Source organism: Anthonomus grandis, chromosome 18, assembly GCF_022605725.1.
Source record: "Anthonomus grandis grandis chromosome 18, icAntGran1.3, whole genome shotgun sequence".
Lineage (NCBI taxonomy): Eukaryota > Metazoa > Arthropoda > Insecta > Coleoptera > Curculionidae > Anthonomus > Anthonomus grandis.
In genome coordinates this window covers 11754343-11768335 of record NC_065563.1, presented here as the reverse complement: position 1 = coordinate 11768335, position 13993 = coordinate 11754343, and the positions used below count along the sequence as shown (strand labels likewise).

Here is a 13993-nt window from a genome sequence, read left to right as displayed (position 1 = left end):
ATTAAGGTAATTAGGGCTGTTTTGGTTGATGTAGTTTTTTTAGCTATTTTTCTCAACAAATTCTAACCTTCCCTAAGAATATCTTAGGAAATAGCAAGGATATTTTTAAAAGAGTTATAGTACAGGAAAGGGCACTTCTTACCAAATAATTTCATATGAGAACGATTGTTGTACCTCAAATACTTTTTGAGTTAGAGTCAATTTTGTCTACCAAGGTCCTAAAGCCACTAAGTTTGAGGTTTTTAAAATCATATTGCAATTACAAGATTTTTATTCATTAGCCGACATTTTTGGTCATAATTTGGAAAATATGGAAGATACTGTCATGATTTTTTTACATCTTTATAGTGGGATTCCTGAGGATGAATTTGAGGGTAAACATACTATTCTGGAATAAAAGGTGTCGTAGTTAGGGCTGTTTTGGTTAGGGTAGTTTTTTTTGCTACTTTTCTTTAATAAATTCTAACTTTTCTTTATGATATCTTAAGAAATAGTTGTGGTATTTTTAAAAAGGTTTTAGTGAACAAAAGGGCATTTCTTACCCAACAATTTCATATGAGAACGATTGTTGTGCCTCAAATACTTTTTGAGTTAGAGTCAATTTTGTCTACTAAGGTCCTAAAGCCACTAAGTTTGAGGTTTTTAGAATCATATTGCAATTACAAGATTTTTATTCATTAGCCGACATTTTTGGTCATAATTTGGAAACTACTTAAGATATTCTTCTAATTTTTTCATCTCTTTATAGTGGAATACTTGACGATCAGGTTAAGGGTAAAAAAGTCATTCTGGGACAAAAATTGAGGTAATTAGGGCTGTTTTGGTTGGGGTAGTTTTTTCAGCTATTTTTCTCAACAAATTCTAACTTTCCCTAAGAATATCTTAGGAAATAGTAAGGATATTTTTAAAAGAGTTGTAGTACAGGAAAGGGAATTTCTTACCAAATAATTTCATATGAGAACGATTGTTGTACCTCAAATACTTTTTAATTTAGGGGCAATGTTGTCGACCAAGGTCTTAGAGGCACTAAATTTGATTTTTTTTACCTATGGTGCAATTACAAGATTTTTGTTTTTAAGCCGACATTTTTGGTCATAATGTGGGAACTACTTAAGATATTCTTCTAATTTTTTTACCTCTTTGTAGTGGGATTCTTGATGATCAATTCGAAGGTAAAAAAGTCATTCTGGGACAAAAATTGAGGTACTTAGGCCTGTTTTGGTTGAGGAAGTTTTTTTAGCTATTTTTCTCAACAAATTCTAACTTTCCCTAAGAATATCTTAGGAAATAGCAACGATATTTTTAAAAGGGTTATAGTACAAAAAAGGGCACTTCTTACACAACAATTTCATATGAGAACGATTGTTGTACCTCAAAAACTTTTTGAGTTAGAGTCAATTTTGTCTACCAAGGTCCTAAAGCCACGAAGTTTGAGGTTTTTAGAATCATATTGCTATTACAAGATTTTTATTCATTAGCTGACATTTTTGGTCATAACTTGGAAAATATGGAAGATATTGTCATGATTTTTTTACATTTTTATAGTGGGATTCCTAAGGATGAATTTAAGGTTAAACATACCATTCTGGGATAAAAGGTGTCATTGTTAGGGCTGTTTTGGTTAGGGTAGTTTTTTTTTACTACTTTTCTTTAACAAATTCTAGTTTTCTTTATGATATCTTAAGAAATAATTGTGGTATTTTTAAAAGGGTTTTAGGGAACAAAAGGGCATTTCTTATCGAACATTTTCATATGAGAATGATTGTTGTACCTCAAATACTTTTTAATTTAAGGGCAATTTTGTCGACCAAGGTCTTAGAGGCACTAAATTTGATTTTTTTTTACCTATGTTGCAATTACAAGATGTTTGTTTATTAGCCGACATTTTTGGTCATAATTTGGAAACTACTTAAGATATGCTGCTAATTTTTTTACCTCTTTGTAGTGGGATTCTTGATGATCAATTTGAGGGTAAAAAAGTCATTCTGGGACAAAAATTGAGGTAATTAGGGCTGTTTTGGTTGGGGTAGTTTTTTTAGCTACTTTTTTTAACAAATTCCAACTTTCCCTAAGAATATCTTAGGAAATAGCAAGGATATTTTTAAAAGAGTTATAGTACAGGAAAGGGAATTTCTTACCCAACAATTTCGTATGAGAACGATTGTTGTACCTCAAAAACTTTTTGAGTTAGAGGCAATTTTGTTTACCAAGGTCCTAAAGCCACTAAGTTTGAGGTTTTTAGAATCATATTGCTATTACAAGATTTTTATTCATTAGCTGACATTTTTGGTAATAACTTGGAAAATATGGAAGATATTGTCATGATTTTTTTACATTTTTATAGTGGGATTCCTAAGGATGAATTCGAGGTTAAACATACCATTCTGGGATAAAAGGTGTCATAGTTAGGGCTGTTTTGGTTAGGGTAGTTTTTTTTGCTACTTTTCTTTAATAAATTCTAACTTTTCTTTATGATATCTTAAGAAATAGTTGTGGTATTTTTAAAAGGGTTTTAGTGAACAAAAGGGCACTTCTTATCCAACAATTTCATATGAGAACGATTGTTGTACCTCAAATACTTTTTAATTTAGGGGCAATGTTGTCGACCAAGGTCTTAGAGGCACTAAATTTGATTTTTTTTACCTATGGTGCAATTACAAGATTTTTGTTTTTAAGCCGACATTTTTGGTCATAATTTGGAAACTACTTAAGGTATTCTTAAAATTTTTTTACCTCTTTGTAGTGGAATTCTTGATGATCAATTTGAGGGTAAAAAAGTCATTCTGGGACAAAAATTGAGGTAATTAGGCCTGTTTTGGTTGGGGTAGTTTTTTTAGCTACTTTTTTTAACAAATTCCAACTTTCCCTAAGAATATCTTAGGAAATAGCAACGATATTTTTAAAAGGGTTATAGTACAAGAAAGGGCACTTCTTACACAACAATTTCATATGAAAACGATTGTTGTACCTCAAAAACTTTTTGAGTTAGAGTCAATTTTGTCTACCAAGGTCCCAGAGCCATTAAATTTGAGGTTTTTAGAATCATATTGCAATTACAAGATTTTTATTCATTAGCTGACATTTTTGGTCGTAACTTGGAAACTATGAAAGATATTGTCATCATTTTTTACATTTCTATAGTGGGATTCTTGAAGATGTATTCGAGGGTAAAAACGTCATTCTGGCTTAAAAATTAAAGTAGCTAGGGTTATTTTGATTAGCGTATTTTTTTTGCTACTTTTACCAACATATTCTTGGTAATACCTTAAGAAATAATGCGAATATTAATAAATAAGACTTTTACTACAAAAAAGCGAACTTCTTACCTAACAATTTCACAATATGAGAACGGTGTTTGTTTCGGTATATTCGTTTGTTTATTCCAGACACATTGGCTAAACTATCGTTGTCAACTTGACATTTTCGTATTACAATTTGCACTGGGACGTGTCTGGTCTAACAAATATCCTTTCACAGAAATGTCTCGTTTATAGCAAAAAAATCCCCCCTAATTTCAACCTTTAATACTTCCCTTTAGAAAACCGTGGGAACCTGGACGGGACTTCTAGAAAACGCCCTATCGTGGCTCGTAGGGCTGCGCCACGACTACGACCAGTTTCCGGTCCTGAACAAGTCGAACTTTTCCGATCTGCTCAGGACCAACGTCAACTTGTTGGCCTCGGACGAGCACATAGACGAACTCTTGGACCAACTTCACGTTATGGGCGAGGTACATCAGCCCATTTCCACCCTTTAAAGCCTACAAAATAACCCTTAATTTCCTCAAGGTTTATTGCGTTCAACACCTGGTGGTTCTCTCTATACCATGGCTAGGACATAAGCTGCTGGGGGAGCTCCTCTCCACTCACTTTAGAGCGCAAGCGCGAGAAATCGGGGTCTACACCGCGGAAGATTTTCAGAGTTCGTACACCCAGTGCGACGCCAGTGGGGTCCTGGAGTTGCTGGAGTGTCTGGACTTGTGCGTCCCGGTAAGACACCTCAAGGAGGATTTTGTTATAAATTTCACTCTATACAGGGTGTCTCGAAATTACATCGTAATATTTCACCAGCCGCATTTTTGTCTAAAAATAAGGCCAAAACTTCATATACAGGAATCTTGAAAAGTGAATCGTTTCCATGCTGCAGGGTGTTTTTTATAATTCCTATTGAAGATGGTTTTTTTGTATTTTTATCGTATACACTACTGTTATTGGTACTAACTAATTTTATAATATTTTGTTACTATATACTATTAAAATCCATACACTAAAAATCAAGATATTGATATTTTTCTCACTGGAGTGCCTGGAAGGAATTAAATAATTTGACTCTTAATGGCAATTGAGTATCTTGATTTCCAGTAGATCAAATGTCATAATTATTGATTTTTATGTTACTTCAGAGGCTTTTTAAGCAACTACTAAAAAATTATTGAAATCCGTGCACTAAAAATCAAGATATTGATATTTTTCCCACTGGAGTGCCTGGAAGGAATTAAATAATTTGACTCTTAATGGCAATTGAGTATCTTGATTTTCAGTAGATCAAATGTCATAATTATTGATTTCTATGATACTCCAGAGGCTTTTTAAGCAACTACTAAAAAATCATTAAAATCCATCCACTAAAAATCAAGATATTGATATTTTTCTCACTGGAGTGCCTGGAAGAAATTAAATAATTTGACTCTTAATTGCCATTGAGTATCTTGATTTCCAGTAGTTCAAATGTCATAATTATTGATTTTTATGATACTCCAGAGGCTTTTTAAGCAACTACTAAAAAAATCATTGAAATCCATAGACTAAAAATCAAGATATTGATATTTTTCTCACTGGAGTGCCTGGAAGGAATTAAATAATTTGACTCTTAATGGCAATTGAGTATCTTGATTTTCAGTAGATCAAATGTCATAATTATTGATTTCTATGATACTCCAGAGGCTTTTTAAGCAACTACTAAAAAATCATTAAAATCCATCCACTAAAAATCAAGATATTGATATTTTTCTCACTGGAGTGCCTGGAAGAAATTAAATAATTTGACTCTTAATTGCCATTGAGTATCTTGATTTCCAGTAGTTCAAATGTCATAATTATTGATTTTTATGATACTCCAGAGGCTTTTTAAGCAACTACTAAAAAAATTATTGAAATCCATCCACTAAAAATCAAGATATTGATATTTTTCTCACTGGAGTGCCTGGAAGGAATTAAATAATTTGACTCTTAATGGCAATTGAGTATCTTGATTTCTAGTAGATCAAATGTTATGATTATTGATTTCTATGATACTCCAGAGGCTTTTTAAGCAACTACTAAAAAATTATTGAAATCCATGCACTAAAAATCAAGATATTGATATTTTTCTCACTGGAGTGCCTGGAAGGAATTAAATAATTTGATTCTTAATGGCAATTGAGTATCTTGATTTCCAGTAGATCAAATGTCATAATTATTGATTTTCATGATACTCCAGAGGCTTTTTAAGCAACTACTAAAAAATTATTGAAATCCATCCACTAAAAATCAAGATATTGATATTTTTCTCACTGGAGTGCCTGGAAGGAATTAAATAATTTGACTCTTAATGGCAATTGAGTATCTTGATTTCCAGTAGATCAAATGTCATAATTATTGATTTTCATGATACTCCAGAGGCTTTTTAAGCAACTACTAAAAAATTATTGAAATCCATCCACTAAAAATCAAGATATTGATATTTTTCTCACTGGAGTGCCTGGAAGGAATTAAATAATTTGATTCTTAATGGCAATTGAGTATCTTGATTTCCAGTAGATCAAATGTCATGATTATTGATTTTTATGATACTCCAGAGGCTTTTTAAGCAACTACTAAAAAATCATTAAAATCCATCCACTAAAAATCAAGATATTGATATTTTTCTCACTGGAGTGCCTGGAAGGAATTAAATAATTTGACTCTTAATGGCAATTGAGTATCTTGATTTCCAGTAGATCAAATGTCATAATTATTGATTTTCATGATACTCCAGAGGCTTTTTAAGCAACTACTAAAAAATCATTAAAATCCATCCACTAAAAATCAAGATATTGATATTTTTCTCACTGGAGTGCCTGGAAGGAATTAAATAATTTGACTCTTAATGGCAATTGAGTATCTTGATTTCCAGTAGATCAAATGTCATAATTATTGATTTTCATGATATTCAAGAGGCTTTTTAAGCAACTACTAAAAAATTATTGAAATCCATGCACTAAAAATCAAGATATTGATATTTTTCTCACTGGAGTGCCTGGAAGGAATTAAATAATTTGATTCTTAATGGCAATTGAGTATCTTGATTTCCAGTAGATCAAATGTCATAATTATTGATTTTCATGATATTCAAGAGGCTTTTTAAGCAACTACTAAAAAATTATTGAAATCCATGCACTAAAAATCAAGATATTGATATTTTTCTCACTGGAGTGCCTGGAAGGAATTAAATAATTTGATTCTTAATGGCAATTGAGTATCTTGATTTCTAGTAGATCAAATGTCATAATTATTGATTTTTATGATACTCCAGAGGCTTTTTAAGCAACTACTAAAAAATTATTGAAATCCATATACTAAAAATCAAGATATTGATATTTTTCTCATTGGAGTGCCTGGAAGAAATTAAATAATTTGACTCTTAATGGCCATTGAGTATCTTGATTTCCAGTAGATCAAATGTCATAATTATTGATTTTCATGATACTCCAGGGGTTTTTAAGCAACTACTAAAAAATTATTGAAATCCATACACTAAAAATCAAGATATTGATATTTTTCTCACTGGAGTGCCTGGAAGGAATTAAATAATTTGACTCTTAATGGCAATTGAGTATCTTGATTTCCAGTAGATCAAATGTCATAATTATTGATTTTCATGATATTCAAGAGGCTTTTTAAGCAACTACTAAAAAATTATTGAAATCCATGCACTAAAAATCAAGATATTGATATTTTTCTCACTGGAGTGCCTGGAAGGAATTAAATAATTTGACTCTTAATGGCCATTGAGTATCTTGATTTCCAGTAGATCAAATGTCATAATTATTGATTTTCATGATACTCCAGGGGTTTTTAAGCAACTACTAAAAAATTATTGAAATCCATGCACTAAAAATCAAGATATTGATATTTTTCTCACTGGAGTGCCTGGAAGGAATTAAATAATTTGATTCTTAATGGCAATTGAGTATCTTGATTTCTAGTAGATCAAATGTCATAATTATTGATTTTTATGATACTCCAGAGGCTTTTTAAGCAACTACTAAAAAATTATTGAAATCCATATACTAAAAATCAAGATATTGATATTTTTCTCATTGGAGTGCCTGGAAGAAATTAAATAATTTGACTCTTAATGGCCATTGAGTATCTTGATTTCCAGTAGATCAAATGTCATAATTATTGATTTTCATGATACTCCAGGGGTTTTTAAGCAACTACTAAAAAATTATTGAAATCCATGCACTAAAAATCAAGATATTGATATTTTTCTCACTGGAGTGCCTGGAAGAAATTAAATAATTTGACTCTTAATTGCCATTGAGTATCTTGATTTCCAGTAGATCAAATGTCATAATTATTGATTTTTATGATACTCCAGAGGCTTTTTAAGCAACTACTAAAAAATTATTGAAATCCATGCACTAAAAATCAAGATATTGATATTTTTCTCACTGGAGTGCCTGGAAGAAATTAAATAATTTGATTCTTAATGGCAATTGAGTATCTTGATTTCCAGTAGATCAAATGTCATAATTATTGATTTTTATGATACTCCAGAGGCTTTTTAAGCAACTACTAAAAAATTATTGAAATCCATGCACTAAAAATCAAGATATTGATATTTTTCTCACTGGAGTGCCTGGAAGGAATTAAATAATTTGATTCTTAATGGCAATTGAGTATCTTGATTTCCAGTAGATCAAATGTCATAATTATTGATTTTCATGATACTCCAGGGCTTTTTAAGCAACTACTAAAAAATCATTAAAATCCATCCACTAAAAATCAAGATATTGATATTTTTCTCACTGGAGTGCCTGGAAGAAATTAAATAATTTGACTCTTAATTGCCATTGAGTATCTTGATTTCCAGTAGATCAAATGTCATAATTATTGATTTTCATGATACTCCAGAGGCTTTTTAAGCAACTACTAAAAAATTATTGAAATCCATGCACTAAAAATCAAGATATTGATATTTTTCTCATTGGAGTGCCTGGAAGAAATTAAATAATTTGACTCTTAATGGCCATTGAGTATCTTGATTTCCAGTAGATCAAATGTCATAATTATTGATTTTCATGATATTCAAGAGGCTTTTTAAGCAACTACTAAAAAATTATTGAAATCCATGCACTAAAAATCAAGATATTGATATTTTTCTCATTGGAGTGCCTGGAAGAAATTAAATAATTTGACTCTTAATGGCCATTGAGTATCTTGATTTCCAGTAGATCAAATGTCATAATTATTGATTTTCATGATACTCCAGGGCTTTTTAAGCAACTACTAAAAAATCATTAAAATCCATCCACTAAAAATCAAGATATTGATATTTTTCTCACTGGAGTGCCTGGAAGGAATTAAATAATTTGACTCTTAATGGCAATTGAGTATCTTGATTTCCAGTAGATCAAATGTCATAATTATTGATTTTTATGATACTCCAGAGGCTTCTTAAGCAACTACTAAAAAATGATTGAAATCCATGCACTAAAAATCAAGATATTGATATTTTTCTCACTGGAGTGCCTGGAAGGAATTAAATAATTTGATTCTTAATGGCAATTGAGTATCTTGATTTCCAGTAGATCAAATGTCATAATTATTGATTTTCATGATATTCAAGAGGCTTTTTAAGCAACTACTAAAAAATTATTGAAATCCATGCACTAAAAATCAAGATATTGATATTTTTCTCATTGGAGTGCCTGGAAGAAATTAAATAATTTGACTCTTAATGGCCATTGAGTATCTTGATTTCCAGTAGATCAAATGTCATAATTATTGATTTTCATGATACTCCAGGGCTTTTTAAGCAACTACTAAAAAATCATTAAAATCCATCCACTAAAAATCAAGATATTGATATTTTTCTCACTGGAGTGCCTGGAAGAAATTAAATAATTTGACTCTTAATTGCCATTGAGTATCTTGATTTCCAGTAGATCAAATGTCATAATTATTGATTTTCATGATACTCCAGGGCTTTTTAAGCAACTACTAAAAAATCATTAAAATCCATCCACTAAAAATCAAGATATTGATATTTTTCTCACTGGAGTGCCTGGAAGGAATTAAATAATTTGATTCTTAATGGCAATTGAGTATCTTGATTTCCAGTAGATCAAATGTCATAATTATTGATTTTCATGATATTCAAGAGGCTTTTTAAGCAACTACTAAAAAATTATTGAAATCCATGCACTAAAAATCAAGATATTGATATTTTTGTCACTGGAGTGCCTGGAAGGAATTAAATAATTTGATTCTTAATGGCAATTGAGTATCTTGATTTCCAGTAGATCAAATGTCATAATTATTGATTTTCATGATATTCAAGAGGCTTTTTAAGCAACTACTAAAAAATTATTGAAATCCATGCACTAAAAATCAAGATATTGATATTTTTCTCATTGGAGTGCCTGGAAGAAATTAAATAATTTGACTCTTAATGGCCATTGAGTATCTTGATTTCCAGTAGATCAAATGTCATAATTATTGATTTTCATGATACTCCAGGGCTTTTTAAGCAACTACTAAAAAATCATTAAAATCCATCCACTAAAAATCAAGATATTGATATTTTTCTCACTGGAGTGCCTGGAAGGAATTAAATAATTTGACTCTTAATGGCAATTGAGTATCTTGATTTCCAGTAGATCAAATGTCATAATTATTGATTTTCATGATATTCAAGAGGCTTTTTAAGCAACTACTAAAAAATTATTGAAATCCATGCACTAAAAATCAAGATATTGATATTTTTCTCACTGGAGTGCCTGGAAGGAATTAAATAATTTGATTCTTAATGGCAATTGAGTATCTTGATTTCCAGTAGATCAAATGTCATAATTATTGATTTTCATGATATTCAAGAGGCTTTTTAAGCAACTACTAAAAAATTATTGAAATCCATGCACTAAAAATCAAGATATTGATATTTTTGTCACTGGAGTGCCTGGAAGGAATTAAATAATTTGATTCTTAATGGCAATTGAGTATCTTGATTTCCAGTAGATCAAATGTCATAATTATTGATTTTCATGATATTCAAGAGGCTTTTTAAGCAACTACTAAAAAATTATTGAAATCCATGCACTAAAAATCAAGATATTGATATTTTTCTCATTGGAGTGCCTGGAAGAAATTAAATAATTTGACTCTTAATGGCCATTGAGTATCTTGATTTCCAGTAGATCAAATGTCATAATTATTGATTTTCATGATACTCCAGGGCTTTTTAAGCAACTACTAAAAAATCATTAAAATCCATCCACTAAAAATCAAGATATTGATATTTTTCTCACTGGAGTGCCTGGAAGGAATTAAATAATTTGACTCTTAATGGCAATTGAGTATCTTGATTTCCAGTAGATCAAATGTCATAATTATTGATTTTCATGATATTCAAGAGGCTTTTTAAGCAACTACTAAAAAATTATTGAAATCCATGCACTAAAAATCAAGATATTGATATTTTTCTCACTGGAGTGCCTGGAAGGAATTAAATAATTTGATTCTTAATGGCAATTGAGTATCTTGATTTCCAGTAGATCAAATGTCATAATTATTGATTTTCATGATATTCAAGAGGCTTTTTAAGCAACTACTAAAAAATTATTGAAATCCATGCACTAAAAATCAAGATATTGATATTTTTCTCACTGGAGTGCCTGGAAGGAATTAAATAATTTGATTCTTAATGGCAATTGAGTATCTTGATTTCCAGTAGATCAAATGTCATAATTATTGATTTTCATGATATTCAAGAGGCTTTTTAAGCAACTACTAAAAAATGATTGAAATCCATGCACTAAAAATCAAGATATTGATATTTTTCTCACTGGAGTGCCTGGAAGGAATTAAATAATTTGATTCTTAATGGCAATTGAGTATCTTGATTTCTAGTAGATCAAATGTCATAATTATTGATTTTTATGATACTCCAGAGGCTTTTTAAGCAACTACTAAAAAATTATTGAAATCCATATACTAAAAATCAAGATATTGATATTTTTCTCATTGGAGTGCCTGGAAGAAATTAAATAATTTGACTCTTAATGGCCATTGAGTATCTTGATTTCCAGTAGATCAAATGTCATAATTATTGATTTTCATGATACTCCAGGGGTTTTTAAGCAACTACTAAAAAATTATTGAAATCCATACACTAAAAATCAAGATATTGATATTTTTCTCACTGGAGTGCCTGGAAGGAATTAAATAATTTGATTCTTAATGGCAATTGAGTATCTTGATTTCCAGTAGATCAAATGTCATAATTATTGATTTTTATGATACTCCAGAGGCTTTTTAAGCAACTACTAAAAAATTATTGAAATCCATGCACTAAAAATCAAGATATTGATATTTTACTCACTGCAGTGCCTGGAAGAAATTAAATAATTTGACTCTTAATGGCAATTGAGTATCTTGATTTCTAGTAGATTAAATGTCATAATTATTGATTTTTATGATACTCCAGAGGCTTTTTAAGCAACTACTAAAAAATTATTGAAATCCATGCACTAAAAATCAAGATATTGATATTTTACTCACTGCAGTGCCTGGAAGAAATTAAATAATTTGACTCTTAATGGCAATTGAGTATCTTGATTTCCAGTAGATCAAATGTCATAATTATTGATTTTCATGATACTCCAGGGGTTTTTAAGCAACTACTAAAAAATTATTGAAATCCATGCACTAAAAATCAAGATATTGATATTTTACTCACTGCAGTGCCTGGAAGAAATTAAATAATTTGACTCTTAATGGCAATTGAGTATCTTGATTTCTAGTAGATTAAATGTCATAATTATTGATTTTTATGATACTCCAGAGGCTTTTTAAGCAACTACTAAAAAATTATTGAAATCCATGCACTAAAAATCAAGATATTGATATTTTTCTCACTGGAGTGCCTGGAAGGAATTAAATAATTTGATTCTTAATGGCAATTGAGTATCTTGATTTCCAGTAGATCAAATGTCATAATTATTGATTTTTATGATACTCCAGAGGCTTTTTAAGCAACTACTAAAAAATTATTGAAATCCATGCACTAAAAATCAAGATATTGATATTTTACTCACTGCAGTGCCTGGAAGAAATTAAATAATTTGACTCTTAATGGCAATTGAGTATCTTGATTTCTAGTAGATCAAATGTCATGATTATTGATTTTTATGATACTCCAGAGGCTTTTTAAGCAACTACTAAAAAATTATTGAAATCCATACACTAAAAATCAAGATATTGATATTTTACTCACTGGAGTGCCTGGAAGAAATTAAATAATTTGACTCTTAATGGCAATTGAGTATCTTGATTTCTAGTAGATCAAATGTCATGATTATTGATTTTTATGATACTCCAGAGGCTTTTTAAGCAACTACTAAAAAATGATTGAAATCCATCCACTAAAAATCAAGATATTGATATTTTGCTCACTGGAGTCCCTGGAAGAAATAAAATTATTCGAATCTTATTTTTATTGACCCTGTATACATTTTAGCATAAAATTCTATAAAATCAGTAGTATATGATAACAATTTCGAAAACTAACCACCAGGCGTTCCGAAAATATGATTAAAAACCCCATTTTCAGTAGGAATTATATATAAACACCCTGTAACATGAAAACGATTCACTTTTCAACATACCTGTATATGAAGAAGTTTTTGCCTTATCTTTAAGGCAACAACTTCTTCGACAGACAAAGATATCTGTATTGGGAGTGTTTCTAGTGTGACGTAGACGGTGAAACTGAGTACGAGTTTCCCGTTTATATACAAACGGAAACTCTTGCGGGTCTCTGGGACGCCACCGATAAAAGATACTCCACTGTGGACGCCATGTACGGAGGCCTACGACTCTACACTTCCTCGGGGATGGTTCATTTGTTCAAGGCGATATTTCCCCATATACAAGTGAGTTTACCTCCCTCACCTATTTTCAAAGTTAAATAAGTTTCCAACACGAGGGTGTTTTAAAAAACTTTTATTATGACAGGGTGTGACCGACTTACAAGACGTACGAGCAAAGAGTTACTAAACAATAGGTTACGTGAGAATTACATTAGCATAAGATAAATAATTAATTAATTAATAAGCATATTTAAATATACAGGTCGTCAAAATTATACATATAACTTGAACCACTTTCCTCTTTTTTCCATTTTTAGGTGAACTTACGCCGTAACTTGGTGACTACTGGTGTTTATATGGAAAACGACAGCGATTTGTTCCAGTGGAGTTCCGGATCCAAGTTTTGCAACATGGACATGGAGGGCCTGATCACTATCGAGGAGGAGGAGCAGGAGGAATATGTGGAGGTGAAAGTGCGGGGCCCCCCGATGTCCTCGCAGTGCTGTTTCCATTTCCTGGATAATATTATGCAAACCGTTTGGCAGGTAAGGGACAACAACAAACAGTTTAAGCAGAAATTTTCTTCATTCAATCGTTTTAGGCCGTTAATAAAGTTTGTCCGGGACTGTTGGTGGAAACTCACCTGTTGAGTCCGGAAGAGCTCAGGCTGTACTCCGAGGATCCTTACTGCTACAGCTCCCACCTGGTTACCGCGGCCATCATGGAATCCGAGTCTGTACCAGACGTGATCCTGTTTAATCCGAACTTGAACTGTCACGAGACTATTAGCCAGATAATCATGTTTGGTATGAATATAGTATTTTAATCATTTTTTCAAACTAATCCAAAGGGATTTTCGAGGATGAACTTGAGAGT

The 13993-nt window shown here is 31.0% G+C and overlaps 1 protein-coding gene across 3 annotated transcripts in view; it reads left to right on the top strand.

The window, feature by feature from the left end:
- Positions 1-13993, top strand: part of LOC126747095 (death-associated protein kinase 1-like) — a 30592-nt gene that overhangs the window by 10171 nt on the left and 6428 nt on the right. For all 3 annotated transcript variants that reach the window (XR_007664080.1, XR_007664079.1, XM_050455591.1), the window contains exons 9-13: positions 3539-3730; positions 3789-3989; positions 12998-13180; positions 13435-13662; positions 13719-13923. Coding sequence is in view for 1 of the 3 variants with exons in the window: in XM_050455591.1 (XP_050311548.1) it covers positions 3539-3730; positions 3789-3989; positions 12998-13180; positions 13435-13662; positions 13719-13923 (1009 nt within the window). In the remaining 2 variants the exon portion in view is untranslated. The remainder of the gene's footprint in view (positions 1-3538; positions 3731-3788; positions 3990-12997; positions 13181-13434; positions 13663-13718; positions 13924-13993) is intronic.